This window comes from Pipra filicauda, unplaced genomic scaffold (assembly GCF_003945595.2).
Source record: "Pipra filicauda isolate LSUMZ 115617 unplaced genomic scaffold, ASM394559v2 scaffold246_size1145428_pilon, whole genome shotgun sequence".
NCBI classification, from domain to species: Eukaryota; Metazoa; Chordata; class Aves; order Passeriformes; family Pipridae; genus Pipra; species Pipra filicauda.
Window position 1 is genome coordinate 844,357 of NW_024104361.1, and position 26,240 is coordinate 870,596.

At 46.0% G+C, this 26,240-nt stretch overlaps 1 protein-coding gene across 2 annotated transcripts in view; it reads right to left on the reverse strand.

Moving 5' to 3' along the window:
• Window positions 1-26,240, reverse strand: part of SGPL1 (sphingosine-1-phosphate lyase 1) — a 31,520-nt gene that overhangs the window by 3,091 nt on the left and 2,189 nt on the right. Inside the window, exons 2-13 of one of the 2 annotated variants that reach the window (XM_027720960.2) lie at window positions 19,248-19,413; window positions 17,276-17,343; window positions 15,316-15,463; window positions 13,880-13,959; window positions 12,430-12,558; window positions 5,615-5,703; window positions 4,561-4,666; window positions 4,003-4,101; window positions 3,110-3,259; window positions 1,841-2,079; window positions 1,123-1,269; window positions 34-154 (exon numbers count right to left, since the gene is read on the reverse strand). In XM_027720960.2, the coding sequence (XP_027576761.1) occupies window positions 34-154; window positions 1,123-1,269; window positions 1,841-2,079; window positions 3,110-3,259; window positions 4,003-4,101; window positions 4,561-4,666; window positions 5,615-5,703; window positions 12,430-12,558; window positions 13,880-13,959; window positions 15,316-15,463; window positions 17,276-17,343; window positions 19,248-19,413 (1,542 nt within the window). Of the gene's footprint in view, window positions 1-33; window positions 155-1,122; window positions 1,270-1,840; window positions 2,080-3,109; window positions 3,260-4,002; window positions 4,102-4,560; window positions 4,667-5,614; window positions 5,704-12,429; window positions 12,559-13,879; window positions 13,960-15,315; window positions 15,464-16,214; window positions 16,360-17,275; window positions 17,344-19,247; window positions 19,414-26,240 lie in introns of those variants that run through there. The other variant, XM_039381903.1, reaches the window with a different exon arrangement.

Genomic DNA, 26,240 nt, shown 5'->3' on the forward strand with positions numbered 1-26,240 from the left:
GAACATCCCCTCACTGTGTGCTGGCCTCCTCACCATGCCTGTGGTCTTGGCGTTGAGGTCCTTCACGATGTCCTCGATGCCGTCTCTGACATCCTTCAGGAACTCTTCAGCAACGCCGGGCTTCGTGTGCAGCTGAGTAATGCAGAGATGGATGCTGGGTAGGCAGGGCAGAGGGAGAGATTAACCACCTCCAGAACATACAGCTCCCTATTTTCCAAGCAACTGACGGCACTTTAGTCCTTCTGTGAGCAGTGATAACCATGTATCTCCCTAAAAAAGCATTCCCTAAGCACCACTAAGGGTAATCCCTGCAAAATACTTACAGGAACTGAGCTTGGAGAGTTCAGCTCTTCTTCTGCAAATGTCAGCTCCTCCTCCCTTCCTTCCTGACTTCACCATTACATTAAAGGCCTATCATTTTCTCACCTCATTCCAGGGACCTCTGGTGAGAAAAATGCAGCTGCCTGCAAGGATGGTAATCCTTGCCATCATTTCCCTCTCCTTCCTCTGCAGCTTTCAAGCCATCACCACCCCCCAGAGTGGAAGCTGGCATCCACCAGAAGGAACAGGGCTACATGCACCTCTGAGCTATCACCTCAGGCTCCCTAGACTTTGCTTCGTGTGGCCAGTCAAAAATTTTTTCAGTGCAGCTACGTCTGACAGCACTGGCCCCTTTTACCCACAAAAACCCAACTACCCACTTAAGGAAAGTCTCTGGCAAACATTCATTTTACATCACTGAAAATGATCAGCCCTTCACTGTTCTTTCAATTACCTTCATCTCCAATGGGCAGCAGGAAGATACTAAAAATAAATCTATAAACCCTCAGTTAACTAATGTGAGATAAAGCCTTGGTTATTTATATTTTTCTGCTTGCATTAGAGGTAAATAGAAAGCGAGCCTCAGATATGTTCCTCTGCCACGCTCATTAAAATTACTATTGCTTTATCCTCACTGCTGTATATCAGCAGTTACAGAAGTAATTCTTTCTCTGCAGAGGACAAGTCTACATACAATTTACCAGATACGGACAACACCACTCAGAAAATCATAATAGCTGTGTGGCCTGAAGATGCCTATCTTGCACACCCTCTTGCATATTCTGGCCTCCACACACTCACCTTGGTGGGAACTGTAGGACATTTAAGTTCCATCCTTTTGCAGCTAAAAAATTGGATAATCGATAAATGTCGAAAGTGTCCGAGCCAATGGAGATCACAGACACCTCTGGTTTCCCAAAAATGAAGATGCTGTCAATTTTTCTCAACCTTGGATGGAAAAAGGAGAAAAGAAATGGCTGACCAGGGTTCAGACATTCTGTCCACCTAGCTGGAGCCTTAAGGGAAAAGCTACAGAAGGGAACAGATGACAGCACATTCCCACCCAAAAATCATGCAGCCAGCCCAGGTCAGTGGGAGTTGCAAGAGGAGCCGGGTCATGACGTACCCTAAAGTCAAGTAAATTCAGGAAGAAACGGAAAAAAGGGAAGACAGAAAGGCAAGGGAAGACAGACTAGCAGAGAAAACCAGTTTCTCTCATGCAGCCACACAAATACCCCAACAAGAGAGAGTATAACCCTTCTTTTGTCCTCCCTCCAGATTCCCTCCTCAGCCATGGCTGAGGCAGAAGGAATTCTCCAAGCAAAGCCAGCTGAATAAAGGTGCCTGCACCCCTCCTCTATGGACACAAACAAAGCATCTTCTCCCAGTACTGCCCAGCAGGTCCCTACCCAGCAGGTCCCATGCCATAGCTCCTCCAGGGAAACAGAAGCAGGAGCAGTTTGGGAGGAGGAGTGCAGCACAGGGTTGAAGAGCACAACCCAAACACAAAGACACGTACTCTGACTCGAGGAAACGGGCTGTTTTAATGATCCTCTTCGTGGCCTCAACGTAGCCGGACTCTCCTATGTGCAGCAGAGTTGCCCAGCATGCAGCTATGATCCCACCAGGCCTGGAGCCTGCCACGGAGGGGGAGGCATAGATACCCCCCTGCCAGTCGGGGGCTATGAAGAACTGGTACTTCCTGTACTTCTTGTCGCTGTAGAGCACCACCGAGGAACCCTTGGGGGCGTAGCCATACTGCAAGGGGCACAGACAGTGTCAGAGAGCACCAAAAGGGCACAGGAACACAGCCAAGCGCTCACCAAGTGCCTGGACTGTTGATCTGTTGGAGGGCAGGAAGGCTCTGCACAGGGATTTGGACAGGCTGGATCTGTGGGCTGAGGGACACCAAGGCCCAGTGCCGGGTCCTGCCCTTGGGTCACACCAACCCCTGCAGCTCCAGGCTGGGGCAGAGGGGCTGCAAAGCTGGGAAAGGCCCTGGGGGTGCTGGTGACAGCAGCTGGACACGAGCCCGGGTGTGCCCAGGGGGGCAAGAAGGCCAAGGGCCCCTGGGCTGTGCCAGCCATGGTGTGGGCACAGGCCCAGGGCAGGGATTGTCCCCTGTGCTGGCACCGCTGAGGGACCGCGAGGGCTGGGCCCAGTTCTGGGCCCTCAACAGGAGAGACCCGGAGGGGCTGGAGCGTGTGCAGGGAAGGGAACGGAGCTGGGGAAGGGGCTGGAGCAGCAGGAGCGGCTGAGGGAGCTGGGGGGGCTCAGCCTGGAGAAAAGGAGGCTCAGGGGGGACCTTCTGGCTCTGCAAGTCCCTGACAGGAGGGGGGAGCTGGGGGGGGTCGGGCTCTGCTGCCAGGGAACAAGGGACAGGAGGAGAGGGAACGGCCTCAGGCTGTGCCAGGGGAGGTTTAAGTTGGACATCAGGAGGAATTTCGTCACAGAGGGGGTTGTCAGGCATTGGCAGGGGCTGCCCAGGTTGGTAGTGGAGCCACCATCCCTGGAAGTGTTCAAGGAATGACTGGACATGGCACTCAGTGCTCTGGTCTGGGTAACAAGGTGGAGATCAGTCAAAGGCTGGACTCAATCTTGGAGGTATTTTCCAACCTAAATGATTCTGTGATTCTGTACTTTGGCACACTGCACAAAGCACATGAACAGAGCAGCCCCTACCCCTGCACCTCAGTGCTCCCTCCCACAGATAAGAAATGCCTGAAGGCAGGGATAGCAACAGGAATCACACCCCAAAAACGAAAGCACTGGAAGACCCTCTTCTTACCTTGTGGGTATCAGCAGAAATGCTGGTCACACCTTCTACACGGAAGTCAAAGGGATGCTTTAGAGGGAACCCTGCCTTGTCCATGAAAGCAATGAGAAATCCACCCAGGCAGGCGTCCACATGGAAGGGGATTTTGTACTTCACTGCCAGCTGTGTGTGAACAAGAGACCAGGGAAGAAAATGATGTGGCTGGGGCACCCAAACTCCAGTCACCAAGATATACTTGCCATTTCACAAGTAAATGTTCACTGGAGCCTTTGGGAGCATCATGCCATTCTCAAGCCTATCTCAAGAGGACAGGAGATCTGGAAGGGCTGGCTACCTCTGGGACACCTTTTCCTGCCTTCTGCACAGAGGAAAAACAAGGCATTTTGGTAGTTTGTTGTGTCTGACAAAGGGATATGGCAACACGGTCTGAAAGGAGTATCCTCGATGCAGGGTAAGGGCGTGAGCCAAACGAACACAAGGTCAGAGGCCCTGGATGGTACCACACAAATTAAATAACTGGAGCGCAGAGAGGGAAGAAATCAAGAGCTGTGTCTGAAAACTAAAATCTCAGCCCTTTGACTCCTAACTCCCTCCACACAATTTCTCAGACTTCCACGCCGATTTTGACACAACCATCAGGCCCTAAAACAAAGCCTGTTCACCAGGTGGACTATTTAGCTGTTCTTTTGTTTCAGGTATCAAGGAATATCAGGAATATCACTCCCAAATTGCATCCTACATACTCTGCTGTTGGTCAACACCTCATTTGAGGACAGTACTACCCTTCAACCAGTGTGCTTCCCCCACCAAATTCACTGGTTGGCATCCTGGAAGCCCCCTCTGCTCTTCTTGTGCTGCTTTATTCCTACAACACACAGAAGTCCCTGGAGGGAGGGGTATCCTACCTCTGCCACCTCTTCAATAGGGTCCATAATTCCATGTGGGAACTGGGGAGCAGAACAGACCAGCATGGCTGTGTTCTTCGAGATAGCTCTCCTCATTGCCTGAAGATTTAAAGAGAGAAGATGCTCACATTCCATTTACCAAGTGCCACCCTGCCAAAAAAGACAAAAAGTGAAAACATGCAGAGTCTGGTCCTAAAAACCAACACACAAAAAGCAGACAGAGAGCAAAGCAACGAGCCACAAGCACCAGCAGGCATTAACTCATCCACCTAGAAATCCTGGAACATTTTTGTTCACCCTTATCTGAAATCTGGAGCTATTTCTGAAATACATAAATTACTTGATCCTGAATTAATCAAACAAGGCAAAGGGATGATATACATCCAGTTATTTTAACTTAAAGTCTCATGTGCAGTGACAGGCACTTCCCTCACGCCCTTTTTCCTTGTTTCCAGAAAGCATTCGTCCCTCTTGCTACCTGGATTGGTAGATTTCTTGCTAGTTGCTGTACAGTGCTAATTATTCACAGAAAGAGCAACGTGCTGCCTAAAGCAATACCTGGACATCCACTTCCATAGCCTTGGTCAATGGGATTTGAATCAGCTTCATCCCAAAGTAGTGTGCTGCCTTGTCAAATGCCGCGTGGGCACTCACCGGGACCAACCTGGAAAAGTAACAGAGTGTGTGTGTGTCAACCCAGGCAACACCTGGTCTGGACTAACATGATGGACACTCCATCTTGAACAACCCTCTGCGTGGCCTTCTGTCAACCAGGAACTAGAATTCCCAAGAAATCTACTTTCCTGTCATATCAACCAGTATTGTACCATCTCCATCTTCCCCCGGCCACCCTCCCCGAGAGGAGATGATACAAAAAGGAAGGAGCAGCATAAATATACCAAATGAATGTAACATTTGTGTCTCCCATCTCAAATGGCAGAGGCTGTTTGAACAGCCTTAATTAACCTTGTTTTCTAAGGCCTCGTATCATTATCAGGGCCTTAAACGTTAGAGAGGGAAGGAAAGAACCACAGGAATTCAGCAGAAGACGAACACCAGTGTTTAATTTCTTTTTTACATTTTCCCCTCATCAGCAATTAACCAGAGAAATAGTTTTGCTGCACCATCTAGAAAAGAAGCAGCACATTAGAGACAGCAAATCCTCTATTAGCAGTGTAATGATTAGCACAATTCCTCATTTGAGCTCCAACCAGTCCGAGCATTTTAAGGCTAAACCCTCTTTGATCTGAATAAATCAAAACCCTCAAATACTTCAAAGGGCCTGACAATCTCTGCTCAAGAGAGGCCCAAAGCTGGTATGGACAGGTTGTCTAGAGCAGCAGACAGATATTGTCAAAATACATCTGCTCATCACAGCCCCCCCAGCAACATTTGTGCCCCCCAGGCTGCTTAAAGCTTCCTGTGCCTTTGAACCATTTTTGAACCACTTCTTTCCACCCAGGGTTCTCTCCTCCAGACAGAGATGGACAAGGAGGAGGTGGTAATGAGCTATGAAATGAAGGATTATTGAGGTCCATCAGCCACCTCAACTCAAGAGGAACAGTAAATCCCACAAGCCCCCAAAGCCAAGAGCTGTGGAGGTACCACTCACATTTCTGGCTGTTTGATGCCTCTCTCGTACGCCAGGTCTCGGTAGGCCTTGCAGGCCATCAGGATGCTCTCAGTCCCCCCAGATGTCATCTGTCAGGAAGGAAAGAAGCAAACAAGTTAAAACAACTGCTTAACATGCATGCTGCAGAAGGGAAAAGCAAAAACATAGGGATTCAGCCACAGGACAACTCGGGGTTTCAAGGCAGCAGAAGCCACTGAACAGCACGAGGCAGCTTTCTGACATTCAGCTTGAAAACGCACATTTAAATGTTGAATTCTCCATTTAAATGGGGTGGGAGAAAGGGAAAACAAAATAAAGTATTCAACTCCAAAGTCTAACAGGAGGGGACCACGCTGCATAGTCACTAGCTGGCAAACACACTCCACCTCACAAAACTGCAAGTACGTACTTAAACTCTTGATTACCTGGGGATTGTTTATCAGGATTACAGATTAATTATGCCACGTACACGGAAACAACAAAGCTGAGTCTGTGTTAAGTCAACTGCAGTCCAGCAGGGTTTATTAGGTCTGGAGCAGTGCCACACTAAGGCACAGAGTCAAGCTCAGGGCTCAGAGCTGGCACTGCTCCTGAGCTACAAAACCTTCCCATAACCTGGAGAACTGCAGGACACAGAGCTCTCTCCCACCTTCTCTCTACAGAGCCCAGCCCAGGCCTTCTCAACATCAGGGCTTCTAAGCCCTCAAGGACCCACCAGGAGGAATTTCTGTCTCCCTCTCCCCAGCAAGCCCCTCAGTATCCACACAACCCACCAGCTGTGCTGTCCCAGCCCCCTTTACCCTGACCAGAGGAGAACAAAGGGGGTTTGCATCAGGAGTTAGAAAAGGTGAAGGTATACCCAGGTTTATTGTTGCAGACTGGAACTCAAGAGCTGCTGCAAATACATAAATTAAACTCTTTACAAGAAGCGATTCCTCAAGTGGGAGGACTGTCTCTTCTTGGCCAGGCTTTATGACTTCTGACACACGGGGGACACTGGGCACAAACCTTCCACAGTAAAATTTTAACCTGGAAAAACATGAGGTTGGTTTCTCAAGCAGCCAGCAGGACTCCCTTACTGGGAGGCAAGGGGGTACCTGGGACAGTTACACAGAAGTGCAGGTGAAAGAGGAATCAAAAGCTGCTTATCGGGCATATGGGGGACTAGTTTTGATCCTCAGATCTGTTGAACCAACTGCAACTTCCCCTTTTAACCTCTTCCTCCCAGAAATAAACATTAAAAGGATGCAATCACATTTTTATGTCTTGTGACACCTCCAAGTTTGGGGTTTCCTTGGGTTTTTTCCCAGCTGACATAGCTGAAAACCCCCAAAATAAAAAGAGGTGTGACTGTGTGACAATGACTAAACATTAAGTACAGAGACAAGGAACAAAGTTCACGGGCACAAAAACCAGCCTGCCACATTTGTTCCTAACAAGACCCAAGCCAGCAGCAGCTGCTGGCACAGGCAAGTGTGGAAGTGACTGTCACACCACAGACAACTTCTGCTTTTTTTTGGTAGTTTAAAAGCAACAGCTGTCACAGATAAAACCTAACAGAGCCTCACACTGGATAAAGACATCGCTGCATTAATTGTGAAGCAAATGGATGGTAGCAGGAACACAATGTCTTAAGTTTTTTATGGGCTGTGTCACTTCTCAACTCTCCTTATGAAAAGATCTGTCAAGCTGTCAGCTATTACCACTGGGGAAAAAAAGCCCAGCTGGTATAACAGGGACTGCCTTCCTTCCTACTGGGTGGGAGAAGAGGAATTACTGCGTACTTGTAACACTCCTTGCAACACAGATATTGCAATGATTGTGAAAACTTTGCCAGGAAGGACTTTGGGATCTTGGGATTCATGTTACTGAACACCAGGCACTCCATGCTATCAGGCCTGCTCCTTGCTGGGCAAGCATTCCCTACTCTCATCTAGATAATCTGTTCTTGAAAAAAACCAGCCTTATTCCCATATTTCAGTCTTTCCACCAAAACACCACCATCTTGCCTCTATATAGAAACAAACCTTTCCTCAAAGTCTGGCTTACCACCTGCATGGAAACGCTGAGCCATACTCAGTTTCTGGTAGGTCAGTCAACAGTTGTCAGCAGTCGGTCACGTGCAGGATAAGGAACAACATCCAGGATGGATCCTACCGCCCAGGCAGCAGGACTGGCATGCAGACAACCACACAGAAAGCTTGTTCAAGCAGCTGAAAATCCACCCAAAAGGCTAAATTTCAGCCAGCTCAGCTTCCTAAACTGGCCCACAGCCAGCACATCACAAGTCTCCGCCAGAGAGAAGTACCAGAGCAGCTTGACCTGGAGGCAGCACCTTTAGCCAAGTACAGCTACAACAGCCAAGTCCTTCTGGTCCCCACAGACTGTACCTGTGGATGGAGCCTGCTCTTCTGTATAGGAGACTTTGGCAGCTCAGCTACCCACAGCAAACCCGTTCTGCTGTAGCCAGAGCCCGAATCACTGTCACAGGATCGCACTTCCCCAGCCCTGGGGCAGCCGGCACCCGGCCAGCACGCAGTGATTCAGCACCACCGAGGGCTCGCACACAGCTCTCTCCCTCCTCCAAATGGAAGTCCACAGGCTCGAGCCCTGCCATGGGAAAAAGGGGCTGGAAACAGGCATTGTTTTAAGCGGCTTTCCAACCCTGTGCCATCTTCAAGAGCCAGGCAAAGTGTGCGGGAAAAGGTGAGGAAACAGACTTTTTGTGTTCCTGAGTTATTTATTGTTTTCTAAATGGGAGGGGAGAGGAGAGAGCACAGGAAATAAACATCCCTCCTGCTTTCTCAACCAGGTATATCGCATCTGTTGCTCCCTCCCTCCAAATCCCACTGCTCTGGACCCTCGACATTACAAACAGCAGTAAGAGGTACAGTCCCTATTCAAGGATTTCCCTGGTGTGTCACTGTTAAGCTGTCAGACATTAAAAGAACTTTGGTTCGTGGGCTCTCAAGTTTTGTTTGCATTTTCACCTTAAGAAATGCCTCCATTCAGGTCCTGGAGACAAAGCTGACGAAAAAAAATTCATTGAGCTGAATTACCCCATGAATAAAAAAGCACACTATAATTTATTTCTAAGGTAGCATTAGAATAAAAAAATACACCCCGATCCACTGCATGGTCATAATGTTGTGGCAGCCTCCCATAAAACCCCTGTAAACCTGCAGGTTGTAAATTCCACTAGTTGTGTCTTGTCTCAAGGTGACCTGCTCATCACTCCAGATAAAATCTGACGGATCTGCACAGTTTAAGCCTCCCCTCAAGACACATCACTTACATTTCACTGTTCAAGTCCTACTTCAAATGTGCAGCCAGCAACAGGACAAAGTTTGGAAGCCCTGGAGTTTGGGGAGAAGAGATAAAAATGGGTTTCTACAGGAGGTTTAGGTTTGCATCTGCTGATTTCGTCTCCCACTTCTGCCCTCAGCTGTTGAAAAAGTGGAATTCACAGAGAGACTGACATCAAAGACGCACATGTACACCTCCAAACACAGTTTCTCCCTACACTTCAAAGCTGCCCTTTCTTTTTAAAGGTCGAAAAACTGCTTAGAACACACAAATCATTGAAGCTTGCATAAAAGAGGTGATTTCTCCCCAAATTACAGGTGAAACCCACAGAGCCAGCACTGCAAAACAAAGCACCTTGTGAACACGAACACATGCACACAGCAGACAGGAATGAATCCCCCAGTTCCTCCTCTCAGTGCTGAGCTTAATTAGTCCTTCCAAATCATTGCAAGAATGTGATTAGAATCTCCCAGGTGCCAAAACTCCCCAACTGCTGTCTCTTTGCTCTTGCCTAACACAATTAAAAGTAAGAACAATAGTAGTAATTAGTGAGAAATAGGAAACATCCATCCACTGCTGAAAATGATTGCTTTTAAAACTGCTTAAAAACCTGGAACATCTCTCAGAGCAATTTAAGGCAAAGGCATGTCTGCATCCCCCACCACCACCAGGGCACTGTTAGAGGTTTTATGCCTATGTTTAAGAGAAAAAATTACAGCCCACGTGGCTCAGCTAAAGGCAACTCCTGTAAATAATGCAGCCTGCTCATCTAGTTTAACATTCAGAAACCTAAAAAAGATAGGTTTCATCTTAGCATTTATTAAACACACCAAAAACCTTTAGAGAGGGAGCAGGGGATTGCTCCCCAGAGATCCTGCTGAGGAAGGTGTCCACACAGAGATGTGTGAAAACCTCAGGAACAGCACAAATGTGGCACCGTGCTGCTCTTCCCAGACTGAAAAGCAGACTATCAGTCCCACAAAATGCTGTTTTGCAACATGCTGTGGAAATCAGAGCACAGAGTAAGTGAAACTGCCTCACTGAGAAGTCCAGACAGAAACTTTTGGCATTTTCCACGCAGCATAGCCACAGACACACTATCCAGAAACACCAGCAAGCTCCATTTGCCTTCAGGGACCACAACCAGGCACCAAAAAGTTGGCCAAGCAGTCCCTGCTGCTTAAATCCAGTGGCCAGGGGGCCTGGCACTATGGCACACTGCTTCTCAGAGAAGGCAGTGGTGACATTCAGAGAAATTAATTTTCAACACTGCAAAAGTGGAATCAAGTAAACCAGAAGCCTTCTCAGCAGAACACGCCAGCAGCCCCTCATGAACAGATCAATTTAAAGATAACTCAGAGCATTGCACCCTCCCTGGTTTAGCCTTAAAGCCTCTGTTTTACAGCCTCACCAGCTACTGAAGTGTAACTGTGGCACTCTGAGCCACAGGCAGGGCCTTCCTGAGAAACCATTGCATCAGTTGGAAAAAATGCTCTTTTTAAATGACTTTGTAACCGTCCAAGTCTCCAGAAGTTACTGTGAAATGTTAATTCTGCTTTGGAAAGAAGAAAATAAGGAGTCTTTGAGGCCAACTACTTAAAGAGCATGTGACCTCCATACACCTACCCACATCTCTCTGTCAATGATTAGCAACTCTGGATGCTTCCCAGTCAGGAAGGGACACGTGGGAGGAAGACAAAAAGTCCACTGGAGACACTTGTTTGGACATGATAATTACAGGGCTGCAATTAATCTTCTGTTTCCAGCCAATCAACTCTTCAGCCCTCCCCTTCACCCTGCAAATGGGACTGTTCATCCAGCTGGGATGTAACTCCATGGCAGGTTGTGTGTCTGCTTTGCTCCTTTGTTTGGCTTTATGGCACCATCCTCAGGAGGGAGGGGAGGACCGAGGGAAAAGCAGAAGGTCTCACACTGGCTGTGTCACAGTCCTACTATTTTGGAGCAGTTTTTTACCTGTTCTGACCTTCTCTCCAGCAATTCCACTTTTCAGTTTCAGTGGAGGAGCACACAGGGCTGAGGTGACGCTTTTACAACACATTTTATGAAACAAACCCCGAATGTCCTCCTTGCAGGCTTCAGCAAGCAAAGTTCTCCAAGCATCCATCAGCAGCACACAGCTATCTGCCTGTTTTATGTCCCAACTGGTGATAAAAACCAGTTTCAACAGCTTGATCCCCAGCCTCCTCCCCACTCTAGGGATAATCTCACCCCCGTTCTCAGCGCTGCAAGCCGGGAGGGAGCCGAGGTGAGGTTAAATGTTTCTTATAAAAGCAAAGAGGCACATTCCTTCTGTACACTTGAAGGTGGCACAAGGAATACAGTCCTGAGAAAACAAGTCAGGTCACAGGGTGTCACTTCCTCCTATCAAAGGCAATCACATCTTATACTCCCACACAGTGCACTGCTGAGTTTCAGCTTCAATGCAGCTGGAGTCTGATCCCAACTACACCTACTATAAGGCTACTCCAGTACTTAACTCCTTAGCACAACCAAGCCTCCAAGTGACAGATAAAGCCCATTCAAGCCCATCTCCTAAGCTCTTGTGTCAACACTGCCTTCCCAAGTGACCAGCCACTGCCAGCCTTCTCCCCTCCCCAGCACATTTTACACCAAGCACCTCTGCCAAGTCTCTGGAAAACCTCATCTGGATTCTTCTCACACACTCAACTAACTCTTCTCAAATATTGTCTGCCAGTTGTACCTAACCACCATGCCAGGAGATAAGACCTCACTGTCCCACACACCATGTAAACAGGGAGAGAACCTGCCCTCAGGAATTCGGGATCCTCACCAAAAGGAGAGAGAGGAGGGGAAGAAGACATGATTTATTTTTATAACAATATTTCACCGTGCAACTTCTTATCTTTTGCTCTTTGACCAACACTGAAAGAATCAGTTTAAGAACACACATTTGGATTCCTGCTAGGAATTTTATCGAGGCTGTAAAACTGGTTTCCGCTGTAGTGCACTGGAAGGCCACACAAGCCTGGAAACACAGCTTTCCAGCTGGACAGCTGACAATACATGCCATGCCTGCTTGTTGGTGACCAGCCAGCCAGCTGGCCTTGCCCTCAATCCCAGCAATCTGCCAGGCTACAGATTTCCAGTCCAGAGACTAAAACTGAGGGGAGCTACTCAAAGTAACACTGCTCTCTTCACCATCCCCCACGGACCACCAGCCAGGCTGCATTACACCACTTCTCTTTTCCAACTGCCATCGAGCCTGTGTCATTTAAAAGTGGAGAAAAAAAAGCTGAACTAAATAGTCTTGTCTAGAAAACTATTTCCCTGAGTTAAATTGTCTCCCATAAAGCTTCACCAAGAAGAGGAATAAAGCAACCATCCTCCATCACACAGATACGTCGGCATGGAATTTCCCAGAGCGAGCTCGACCTCAGTCTCATCTGCAGAGCACAAGGTGCCTTTGCACTTTGATATCAGAGTTAAAAATATCCAAAATGTCCAGGAAGTTAAGACAGGCTACTTACAGCACCACAAGACTTGGGGCCCCCGTTGAAGAGTGTACAGGCAATCCTCACTACTTCCGCTTCCATCTTCCTCAGGCCAGGGAATATATCCGGATGGAGAGGGTTACTCCAGGCAAACTCTTCATACACCTTCAGGAAACAAAGACAGAAAGTCAGCCTTGCAGATGGAGCACTGGATTATCAATGCAGCTTTGAGAACTCCCCACATGCACTGTATAAGTAAATTAGCTGCATTTGACCATAAGAACACTGCGGATCTCCTTGGACTTAACTGCTCCTGCGAGTAAATGCCACAAGCTGACGAGTAAAAAAAAGTTTTTAAAAAAACAACACGTTTTTCTAGGGCATTTTGACCTTTGGATTGATTCTATAACATATCAATAGTTCTTGTTGTAAAGACAATTTTTAAAAAAGAACAACACGCACTCTGAGATCGCTTTACACAAAACAGGCCAAAAAACCTCCTTTGCAGAACTAGTTTTCAAGTTTACTATTAAGGGGGAATTCTGAAGCACAAAAAAAAAAAAGAAAGCACAAATGGCCACCCACACCACAAAAAAAGTGGATGTGGAAACCAGTATTTCATGCTTTTCTGCAACTGTGGACTCACAGGATATAAGGCTGGAACAGGCCAGTTCCAATCTCCTGCAGTCCAGATCAAAAAGCAACTGCAGGGATGTTAAAAGAAATAACAGCAGAATAATCAGCACAAACAGAGGGAATGTTTCCACAACACTCTGAGGCCCCTCCAGAAAGGCTGCTCTGAGCTTTATGTTTCCCTTGAAGTGGCAAAGAAAATGTCAACACGAGGAAGAAAACAGCAATAGAAACCACCAAACAGAGCTCATTACACTTGTTACAAAAGCTGTTCCCAGAGTAAAACTTCCTTTCCTAGCAAAAGAACTCTGGTAGGAAATGTACTAGTAAACAGACCTTTAGGCTGTTCAGGTTATTCTCCAGCCTCCTCAAAGGGAGAAGTTCCTGAGCAGGTAAACAGACCTAATAACAAAGACACCACTGAAACATGCCAGTGCTCCATTGTTTAAGATTTGGCCAAGCCAAAAAAAAAAAAAAAAAGCAACACTTTACAAACTTCTCTTTTATTTAAATCAAGAAGGATTTAGTTTTGCTCAGTGAAAGTTGTTCCAGTACCAGTTTCCAGTTCACTTGAAACCAGCTCCTTACCTTCTCACTCAAAACATCTCACCTGACTGGCCCAGTTATCTCTACGAGGTGTTTCTGCAGGGACAGTTATGTGGCCAGATTTATGCTGCTCAAATGCTTTGCTACTAATTCCTCCTACATCTACTCCAGGCTGTTTACAAACTTGGGCAGCCTTAAGTTTTTCATCTTCCTTATTTATTTTGAGGTGCTGGAACAGCATTGAGGGGTTTCTGGTCACCCTGAAGGTGCAGAGGGTATCTGCAAAGTTGGACTGCTTGCGATTTACCTTCACTAGCAGCTGGGTGAGCTTCTCTTCACCACTGTACACAGTCCCAGAGACCTTCCCGTCCTGCCAACGTACGTCTCCTGAAAGAGAGACACTGCTCACAAACCCAGCCATTCTCAGGAAGTGTGGAAAAGTGCATGGAAAAGTTCTACCCTTGGTTCTACAGATGAGGACTCAGCTTTTGAGATTTCCCTGGGTTTTGTGCCCCAGAGGCAGCTGTGTGTCGGGCTGAGCCCCTGGCATTGTGTGAACTTGGCAAACAGCAAGTAAACAATGACTGAAGAGTCAGCACATAGCACATAGCAAGCAAGCAGTTATACTAATATGTAATCCACTTAATCCCCATCAGTCTCCCCAAACTGCTGTTCAACCAACTGAACACTAAATTGGCGAAATTGAAGCCACTTTCAAAGAGCACCCACCACCACTGTAAGCTGAGAAGAGATGGAAAGGCCAAGTTTATACTGCTAAAACCTACAGTACACCAGGCACCTCAATCAAATGTCACCTAAACCAGTATTTCCAGGCAACTTCCAAAGGATAGCGTGTGGGGGGCAAAGGGGGAGACCTCAGGAAAAGAAAAAAGAACCCAGTGAAGGAAGGAAACGATAATTTAAGGGAAAACACAGACAGAAGCAGCACTAGCAGTACACATCAGCAGAAAAGAAGGAAGTTGTTACAGGATACTCTGCTGTGAATCTGCTTCTGAATCTGGAGTAGATGCACTGTTGTAACAGAAAATTCAAGGCATTTCTCAAATTTGGGATAGGAGCAGGGCAGTCATTACCTTTTCCTCTGGACAGGAAGTCACCCGGATCTGCTCATTAGGAGTAACAGTTCCACAAATCAGGGTGGAGATATTTACAGGAGAGAGGCAACTCAAATCAAGTGTCAAACACCACTTATGTGGGCTCAAGCCAGCAGAACAACAGCATGACTTTTCCTTCCTTAAAAGGCTTTTTCAAGGTGCAGACCATTATGGTCACTTCAATTAAGAGAGGCAGTCTCGGAAATTCCCTAAAAATCCTACTTGGAAGTTGCTTTTTTTGATTATGAGTATTTCCTGGGGCTTCACAGAAAACACATTTCTGGTAAAAGTCGAACATCAAGGCAACTGCTCAGAAATGCAAACCAAAATGCATTCAGATAACTTCCTCCGTATTTCTATTCTCCTCAGCTCTCCCACCTCTCCATCAGTCTAGAATTCTTGGAGAAGGAACGGAATTTCAGTGTGAATACCCAAATACAGTATTAAAAGTCATAAATACAGATCTTAGTCACTTCCAGAAGGTAAACAGAAAAACCTGCAAGCAAAGAGCATCAGGGATGAAATATTTAAGGGGAAGCCATGTGCAGGAGTCACTGGAATTCGTTTAAGAGAGCAAGTGTAATATCAGGTGTCTGACAGACCCACTTCTGCTGCAGCACAGACTCACCTTTGGAGCTGTACTCTTTCATCTTCTCCAGCACTTGGGGCTGGCTCATGCCTTGTTCTGGCAGCGCTTTGATATAATCCTTTTCATCTTTCAGGAAGGATAAACTGGATGTGACATCATTCAAGGCTTCATCAATCTTCTTTTGAATCTAAGGAGAAAGGAAAAACCTATGAAACAGTGGCACTGGCCATATTATAAATACTTGAGTGTGTGCAGGACAGAACCTACTGGTTACATCAGTGGTGCTGAGTAGAACAGGAATTGCCTCAGCTCTGTGATCAAAGAGCCACAGCCTCCTTCCTGCCAACCTCTCCCTCCAAAAACAAGCTGCCTGGAACAGCAAACTGGCATACACCAGGCTCTAAACCTGTGGGAATGGTGGCTGGCACAGCCCAGAACTGTGCCCATTAAGCCATTGCAGAGTGGCACTTGGGCCCCTGCTCAGCTGCTCGACACCACCACTGCAACATCCAGACACAGGACATTCTCTGCTGGGTATGGAAGAGCAGTAGGAGCTTTGAGACCCTCCCTTAATGCTTGAGAAAACTGCACTGTTATCCACCAAACCTCTCTAAGTCACAGTTTTTAATCTGCAGAAGCCTTCAGATGTGTTCTGGTCTGTACCTTGCCTCCTCTGCCACCACACACACAGTTTAGAAACTCATGAAAACAGAGACACAACAAAGAAATCTCCACTACAGGCACAGTTCAGAGATTTCTTTCTTCTCACTCACACCTTACACCCAAGAAACTCAAGACTTTTTCTCACAGAACATTCCAAACTAAAGATTCTTTTTCCAGGCAACACAGGTGTTGGGATAGTGACTTTTGGACATTGGAATGCCTCAAAGTCAAGGCCTCACAGTAAGCAACTGACAGGTTATCAGCTATCAACCTACCAAAGAGCAAGGACAGCACACAGATAGGGCACAGCAGGAGTCCTCTGGCACAGGAGAGCAGTGTCAGCCCCAAGGAGGGAAAGCCTGGACACAACAGGAATTGTACAAGGTGTCCTTTTCTAAGAGGTAGGCAAAAAATACAAGCAGAAGAGAACTCATCTGATCAAGGGCTACTCAGGTGAGAAGGTGAAAGTTGGGGTACTTTACATAACAAAGAGGGGATGCTACTCCCTTCTGGAGGGCTGGGGGAGAATTGGAGAACTCCTTCTGTGTCTACAGCAAAAGGAAAAAGAGTTCCTCTGCCCTACTCTCTTGATAAAATTATCTGTAACAGATCTGACCCCTCAGTCAATGTGCAAATATGCCAACACACTAAGCAGAAAGCAGTGCCATCAAGTGTGATACCATCATTTACCAGGTAAAACAAACCCAGCTGGGCATTTCTTCATCATTAAGTTGTTAACGTGCTAAAACATGCTGACATTTGTGCTTGCAAGTTTCCATGCAAGAAAAGAATCTCCCAAACCACAGCTCATGTCATTTTAATGATTACACAAAGTTCTGATAGCCTTGTGCTACAATGCTAATTACTGCTAATAGTTATCTGAACCCTAAACTAATCACGGCCAGTTCCCTGATTAAAATAAATATCCTTCCAAGTTGCACAACTTAGCTATCTCACACTTCACATTGTTTCAGAAGAGCAACTCAAGTTCAATCCTGTCCTCCTTCTCCCAGAATTAAAATTATTTTCTTGAAATCTAACAACGAGGACACGTTACTGGAAAATTCTGTTACCACACTGATTCTTGGTTAAAACAAATAAAAAAAATTAAAAGAAGGTGGCACCTCCATTTTATGAGGGCGATACTATGACAAAAAGAATAGGTAGAAATTAAATCTGTCATTCAACCAGGTGGCAGCAGAAGACATTCCAGATGTATATCCTTGGATCATTATGATCACACTGACATGAAAAAGATGCACAGAACTGTATATTCTCCAAGAGAGCTGAAACAAGGACCTGGGATAATACCAGAAGTAGTTGTTCCAATACTTACTATGGCTCCAACAAGTGGCATTTTTCTCAGCAGTTTAAAGAACTGTTTTTTAGTTCGGGATGTCAAACCTGAAAGAGAAAAGTTAGAAATGAACCTATAATGAGTCAAGACAAAAAAATAGGGACTCTGAGCACAGTACTTCTTACAGAGACCATGATCCAGGTTCAGCATCACTGGTCCAAGCTAAAATAATTCAGTGACCAAGGGGATAGATGAGCAAATGGAAGAACAAGGCTCAGGAGTGGACCATGCTATGGAAACGTCTGGACTGCAGAACAGGAATCCATAATTTGACTTTCTTACAAAGCAGTTCACACCCACCTGTGGAATTTTACAGGAAAGAGAGGGATTTCAGGGTCTGCTAAAGGAAAAGTCTCCAGCAAAAAGGGAAAGTACTTTTTGAAATTATCTTCTGCCTCTTCGAACCAGAATAGTACTAGAAAACAAAAACACTTAAGATGTGAAACAGGCTCCCAGACCAAAGGAGGAAACAGTGACATCTGTGACCATGTCAGCTGTGGCACAACACAGATTTGCCCCATGTGTGTCCACCAGAGATAGGAAACATGATGCAATGGGAGGTGACTCAGGGAAAGGGGATGGACAGAGGGAAAAGCAGAAATTGCACCACACGAATGAGAGAAGCCATTGATGACAAGCACTGGAAAACTCCTAGGGGAGCTCTATAGGCAGGAATGAAATCAGGATGACACAGATGCTTTATAGCCACCAAAAACATCTGCCAAGTCCTGCAGGCATTTCACTTGCACGCCCACAGGACACTTACACCAAGAAATAACTCAACAAAAGATTAAAAAAATCGACCCTTTCAAGACTTGGTAATTTTATTTACACTTTCCCCTCCCACTTCATACATATATTTCACTTCATATGTCCAATTTGAAAGGCTACCTAAGGACACTAATTGGAACACTCTGTAGCAAATACTCAATGCTCTGACAACATTTCTGCTGCACATCTCACTGTGCACAATTTCATTATCAATTTTCTCAGTGAGTAAAGACTTCAAACTCCTGAAATATTCAGACAACCTTTTAAGTCAATACTTTAAAAATATACACTGTGCAACAGTACAAATACTAGCCAAGAAAATAACATAACCCTGTCCTGAGCAAAAGCTTCACACCAATTTGTTCCTTACAGACATTCCCACTGTTGAAAGACAAAGGCCTGCTTGAGAAAGAGACACAGAGGTTGACATCAAGTTACAAACTTGGCTGTTTTTAACAAGTTGCCACTGGAGTGTAACCCTAAGGCCTGTGGGAAATGAAAAGCACTGTGTTCTCTGAGGGCAAGGTAGTGATCTCTGGCCATAACACAGCCAGGGGAAACTGCAAGTTCACCAGAAGAGATCCCACTGTCAACATCAGAAATCACTCAAAACAGGAAGAGGGTCCGGAAATTAAATAAAATTTAAAAAGAAACAAAACAAACAAGCAAAAAAACCCAAACAAAACTCACACCACCACACGCAATTATCTTGAACATCTTGAAGATGAAACACGCCTCCAACGCCAAATCAAAACCACATCTCCTCCCCCAGCAGGAAGGGAAGCAACCAAGGGTTATCCAGACACTTTGCAGCAGTGACTCAGTTCACAGGAACCCGGCTCTGGGATAAACCTCCCCAGGGTTTGAGCAACAAGAGTGTTGCGACAAGTAAATGGTCCAGCCAAAAGAAAAACAGAGACAAGGGAAAGGGAAGGAGACAGAGGCACATTCCAGGCTGGGCTGCTGCACCCTCTGAAGGAATGGAGGTGCTACATTGATCAGACAGGTCTTCACCTTAATTTGGAAGAGGGGTTTGTAAATATTAGTTGACAGCAGAGAGTCTGTTTTAATAAGCGTTTGTCCTTGTTTCACCCCCTTTCCCTTCTACTACCTGGGAACAACTCTGATGCCCCTCCCTTCCCTCTAAACAAAGGAAAATCCCTCATTTTCAAATACTCACTCTCAGGCTGGAAGAGGAAGCCATGCAGCCACACACTCAGAAGGGTAGAAGAAAAGGTCAAGCCAATGAGCTGCCAGGGTTCAAGTCCAGCACATCGGGCATTCACAAAGCCCGTTGCTTTCTCCCAGTACATCTGGAGGACTTCCTTGTAGGGAATAACAGCATCCTGTGCAAAGGAAAACCAGAACGATATTGGGAAAAGGTTAAATGCACGCAAATCAAAAAGTCTATTGCTGATTAAAAAGGTGCTTTCCAGCATGCAGACCCAATGCTCTCCTTAATTCCTGCAAACAGGAGATAAGTTTTCAGCCACCTCCAGTTAAGAGTCACTGATAAAAATACACACCTTGAGAGACTTCAAATATTGAGAGAGAAGTGCCAAGAGCAGATGAGTAAAATATGGTTTTCTGCACAGTCCCAAGAACCACCAGATCTCACCATGGTCCAAGAGAAGCAACTATGTTAATATTTATTGCCAAGGAATTATCAGGTGCTGAGTGAAGGTACCACCAAAACAGGTCTATTAAGTACCTAGGGCTGGATTTTTAAGGAAGATGCCAACACTCAGCAATTCCTTAAGTTTAGAGTCTAATTAGTACGTTGCACACCAAGGGAGGACGGAAGGGAGAAACACTCTTCCACCAAAATAAACCCCAGAAAACAGTGATGCAATAACAATTCCACTGTCAAAACAGGAATTACCATCAGGATTAAACCCAAGTGCATCATCAATAGCTTCAAACCAGATGCTCTTCAAGAGCATCAGAACAGGGTGAAGAAAATTAGGTGTGCACAAGGGGAAAGGGATCTAAACAGCAGTCTTCCATCCAATTCCCTGGAAAAAGGCTTCTAGAGATAAGAAGAACCCACACTTTGTTTGGAGCTATGACTAATAATGACAATTTTGGGGGTGGGGGAGTGTTGCATGCTACAAATGAAAGCTTGTGCATTTTACTTCAGTTTTTAAAGCTTTATCAGCTGACCTCAGAGCCCTCTTCCAAATCCTTCTTCTCTTTTAACCAGCCTTGAAGCCTAGCTTTGCCCAGTTTTCCAGGGGAGATCTCCAGCACCACAAAGCTTCACTGTCCCAACAACAGGGAAAGTACATGGGACCTTTCAAAAGATTTGTTACTAAACTTTGGAAGGAACAGATCGATCCTTGATAGCTGTGCTGTTGGACTGTGGGTGGGATTAGAGCCATTTGCAAAGGTGAATATAAATAATCCACTAAATTAAAAACTGCTAAAACTTTCCTTCTCGGGACCTTTTTCAGATCTCACTTCTGGATCAAGCCAACAACAGAAGCAGCATTTAATTGGGGTTTTTTTAGGGGGTAATGTGTCATTCCAAAACAACTGGAGAGGCTACTAACAGCCTAAAAGGAGCCACGTTTTTCCAAATAATCAAAGGAGGAAGGCAGGATTCCTTACCAAAAAACAACACTAATTAATACTCACTACTTTGGAAAAGCAATAAAATGCAACTAACGTGACAGAGTTAAAAAGAATTTAGGCAACCCAACCATAAACTCCAGCAAAACAACAGCATTTCCCATCACAAAGGAATAATTTCACCCACGTCTTAGCACGGGCTGAAGGGACACAGGCAGAATTAGGCAAAACCCGGCAGCACTCAGCTGTGAGGAGGCAAATTAGCACCTATTCACTTGGCAAAGGGCAATTTAAAAACACACCAGGCACTTCAGCCTCCAAAACAAGGCAGCCACACCAACCACTGCAATTAGGCAACGTCCCAGCTAATGCCCAGTCCTCCAGTCTGCTCACCACAAAGCTGATTTAACCCCAGAATTTAAGGGAAGAGCCACCTTTTCCAGCTAACTTAGGTTGTACTTAAGTTTCAGCGAGTTTGCAACAATCTTCTCTGGCAAATCCCTGGAAAAGAGTGTTTAGCCAGCAACAATGACTTTGGTTCACTGCCTGGGAGCCAGATGCCAGGATATCATTCAGTTTTGGAACTGCACTTAAAGGATGGAAATGGAGCCACTAATTTACTAGTGTCTCAAGAGCTGTGCTCAGCTGATGGCAAGAAAATGCTGTGGCATCAAATATAAAGTGGGCTGTGCTATTTTTTTTCCTGAATATGGAGGATACTGTGAACTATAAGCCCTCAAATCAAAATGGAACATGATTTTCGAGACAAAAGTCACTTCAGTCAATGGCCACGTTAAAAGAAATAAATCTGGCACGAGATTGATGTGGCTCTTGGAGAAAGTTCTGGGCAGAAGATCCCAGCTGACAGCATATTTTGTTGTCAAATCACACAATCCCCACTGAAACCCCTGAGCACTGATATATGGTAGAGCAATGGTACTTCCAAGTTTTTGAACAAATAAGAGAAGAATTGAATTATGTTAATTCCAAGCCACTGAAGATTTTCTGTCTCTTTCTTGCTTTAAAAAAAATAATCTGAAATCAATCCCTAAATAATACAGTTTGACCAGGTAATTTTCTCTGTATTTCTCAATTTCCTTCTTCAGTCATTTCATACTTACAAGAGTTTGAAGGATGAGATTGATCAATTTAGGAGGATATTAAAAAACCAAGTGAAAATTGGCATGGAAGGCAAGTTAGCAATGAAATACAACTCCCCAGATCCCCAGCTAACTATGAACTCAGTTTTTTTCCAAGTGCTTCTTTGCCCCAAAGTACCAGCAAGGTACAAGAGACCTCTACTTTCTCAATTATTAACTTAATCCTGGAGAAACCAGAAGGTTGCACTCAAATGTTTTTATTACATCCAGGAACATGCTGGGTTAAAGAGGCTTATAAAAAAGAGGGAGAGACTTTTTACACAGGCAGAGTGACAAGGGGGAATGGCTTCCCACTGCCAGAGGACAGGGTTAGATGGGATATTGGGAAGGAATAGTTCCCTGTGAGGGTGGGGAGGCCCTGGCACAGGTTGCCCAGAGAAGCTGTGGCTGCCCCTGGATCCCTGGAAGTGTCCAAGGCCAGGTTGGACGGGGCTTGGAGCAACCTGGGCTAGTGGAAGGTGTCCCTGCCCATGGCAGGGGGTGGGACTGGATGAGCTTTAAGGTCCCTACAACCCAGTTCATTCTGGGATTCTATAGGATTGCAGTCCCAAAGCACTTCCTCATTCCAGAGGGAGGAGGCAGGGGGGATAAACAGCCTCTGTTTAGCCCAGCCACTGGAATCCCTTCCCCTGCAGCCTTGGAGGTGCTGCTCAAAACATAGTGAAAAACTACTACTGCTTCCTCAGCTGGCCTAAAGAAAACAAGCTGACCTGATTTTAAAGCTGCCTACAGGACAGCATTTAATGTAAGACAATAACCTGCTTATTTGTGAAGGCATCAAAAAATATAAGTTTCCCTTTCCATTATAGGAGAGTAGATAAGCTGGTTTTATTTCCACAAGAGAACCTTCCCCGCTCAAATGCTTCACAAGTCACAGGATTATTTCAGAAGCAGTTTAAAAACCCAACTTATGAGCACACTAAAATGCTGGGGGGAAAAAAATCTCCACTGGAGGATTTGTTGTTAATTCTGAGAGCAGCAGGACAGAGCCAGGTATCAGATAAAATACTAAATGCTATCATTAGGACTTGCAGTGTTCATTTGTACTGATATTAATGCACTTAGCAACCCAAGCAGTTTACATATTGAATTTTTAGCTCCACAGATTAGGAATACATCCTCAGTACTTTATTTCTAAAAGCCATTAGCTTGCTGAGCTGGTTCCAGGGATAGCCCTTATGCCACTACAAAAGAGGACAAATTAACTGCAGTAATGCTCTTCTGTCCCAGATGACAGAAAAGAGAGGGAGGGGGGAAATGCCAAAGCTAATGAGAGCACATTTTGCAGTTTTGCCAGAACAGCATTTCCTTGGCTGCGAGTTTTAGGACTCGAATAAGCTTAAAAAAAAAAAAAAAAAAAGAAAGAGAGAGAAACAGAAAGGCAATAAACTGAAGAACCCCAGAGTTTTGTTACAAGTGCCTCCTGTTTCTGACACTGTAAAGTGGAAGTTTACCTGTGGCAAGAGCAGGAAGAAAGGTTTTATCAGCTCAATCTTCCTTTCACCAGAAGAGCGTTTAACGTGGGCCACGGAATAAAAGTAGCTTTTAAAGGCAAGTTTATTTTATGCAATATCATGAGTCTCAGGCTGACTGTGCAAGTAGGAACTGCTAATATCACAGAATGGCCTGGGTTGGAAGGGACCTTAAAGCCCATCTCATTCACCCCCTGCCATGGGCAGGGACAGCTTCCACTAGCCCAGGTTGCTCCAAGCCCCATCCAACGTGGCCTTAGACACTTCCAGGGATGGGGCAGCCACAGCTTCTCTGGGCAACCTGTGCCAGGGCCTCCCCACCCTCACAGGGAAGGATTTCTTCCCAATATCCAGTCTAAACCTACTGTCTGTCAGTTTACAGCACATTCTCAGCTTTCACTTGAATCCACACAGATTCCCAAGCCAGGGACACTCCGAACACCTCCCCATGCTGAACCTTAATGTTTGTGTTTGCCATCTGTCTTCCCTCACATCACCAGAGCCAAGGAAGAAGGTGACATGTCACACTACTCAGTATGTAGTAAATCAAGGCCAACAGAGATGGCTCAGAGACAGCACCAGCCAGGTCAACCCTGAGGATGGGAACACATGGAATACTGGTACTGCCACTGTAATTAAAGCCTCTGCTCCAATACAACAAGTTTTTCCAAGGAGAAGCTTCCTGACTGGAAACAAACTGCACAGAGCCAGCAACCACACAGCAGCTTCGCTTATTTATTCTGCTTCTAAGTAGAAGGAAGAGCCCAATTAGCCTTGCCCGAGCTGACACCGTGCTGCCTGCACGTGCTCTGGCCACAAAAGGCACGTCAGACTGGTGTAACTACACGGTGTAACTACACGGTGTAACTACACGGTGTAACTACACGGTGTAACTACACGGTGTAACTACACGGTGTAACTACACGGTGTAACTGGCCTGGCCGCAGGGAGGGACTGGACTCGCAGCCACCAGCCTGGCAGCTTCCTACAGGAGAGCCATGGAATGGGATTGAGCAACGCCACCCCAGCCTGGGAGGGTGCTGCGTGTGCCTGCAGTGTTTTGATTTGCACCCCGGTAATGACTCTGCTCCTCCCTCCCCGCCACCCCCAGCGTGACAAATATCTTTACACAAGCACCAGGCAGAGAATATTTGTTAGTCAGCTCCTAATTACAGCTCGAGGTTTGGACCACGTACTGCCTCCCCCCCCCCGCCGTCACCAAAGGATGTGGGCACACGGAGCGACACAGGATGCAGGACCTCTCAGGAATCAAAAATCATGAACTTTCAGTTGTATGGGCTGAACTAAGTGAAAGAAAAACATAGTCAGGACACGCTAATGTCTTACCACAGCTCCCCAGTACCACCAGTTCTGTCTGTGTTGCATTTATTTCCACCACTGCCATACTGAAACTTCTTCCAGAACAACAGCAATTTTGGGTGGTTTTTTTTTGCCATGTACAGTGTCAGCAAAATGAAGGTATGTATATACTATCCCACCAGCCCTGAGATTTCAAGAGGAGTGGCTAAACAATGGCTAATTATAGCTTCAGCACATAAACAAACAAGGCAGCAGCTCAGAGTAAGAGCGACAGCATTCCAGCTTCCACTGCAAAGAAGGAATGTAAAACTATCAAAACAAGATGGAGCAAGGCTGATTCGAGGCTCAAAAAATGGACAGTTTTACAGTAATCCAAAGGACTCCAAAATCAGGTGCCAGTTCGAATTTCGTTTAACACAAAAGATGCACAAGGTGGTGTTGTGTGTGTTCTTTGCTCACTACAACAAATCAATTTATATAAGTTTCTGCAAACATCTGGGCACGCTCGAGGCAGAACAGACCTCACAAGAGACAAGGATTCACACAGTCAGTGCCGTACATAAACCCAGCGTGGATCTCTGTGGGCCACCAGGTCCAAGAACGTGCAAGGAAACGTCCTCTCACTGCACCCGTGATAATTAGGATAAAAGAAGAGCCTGGTTCCCTGCGTGCTGGGACTCATCTGGACATATTTCATCCCTCCACTTGGCATCCTCTCAGCTGTGGATCACTTCTGGAGAATAAAAACGGGTGTTTATTTGAAACATTTTGCGAGTAGCACAGTGCCACACAGGGGCACACGCAGCATTAAAGGATAAAGCCTTGGTGGGAGCTGTCTGGAAGCAGAGCATGGCATGGCAATTGTTCTGAAGACGGGCATCCACGAACAAAGGCAGCACCAAGCCCTGGCACAGCTTCCCAGCAGGGTTATGCAAGCCTCTGACAAAGCCCCCAGTATCAGCACAAACTGAATGCTGCTATTATACGTTAAGGGCCCTGCTCTTGGGCAAGTCTGTCCACAGGGCAAGATCCTCAAAAATTATCTCATCAACACCAACACTCAGAACCTTTTGACCCCGTGATACCTCACCCCATGCCCTTCCTCACGTGGCACAGGTGGATCTCGATGAGAGAGGCAAAGGAAACACTCAGAACACAAAGGATTCCAAGCGGCTTTTACCTGTGAATTTCTAGGAAACACAAATCTTCCTTGAGAAACAATAACTGTATCACAATTTCTAGGAAATACAAATCTTCCTTGAGAAACAATAACTGTATCACAATAACCACAGCAAAGAGACCAGCACACCTGCTACTGGATCAAGTGACAGAATCCTAAATCTCAGTCCACACCACGCTCTAAGGACAGGACTAAGACATACTTCAAAGCCCCTCTCAGTACACCAACCAGTACAGGCCATAGCCATTGGCCAGCACACAAAGATTTCAGTATTAAACACCCCAGGAGGAAGGTTTGCTGCTATGTGAAAGGGAATGTCTTGGACTGCCTGGGATGCAAGGAATGGGAGCAATAGAATCGTAGAATCACAGACTGGTTTGGGTTGGAAGGGACCTTAAAGCTCATCCTATTCCACCTCCTGCCATGGGCAGCACCTTCCACTAGCCCAGGTTGCTCCAAGCCCCGTCCAA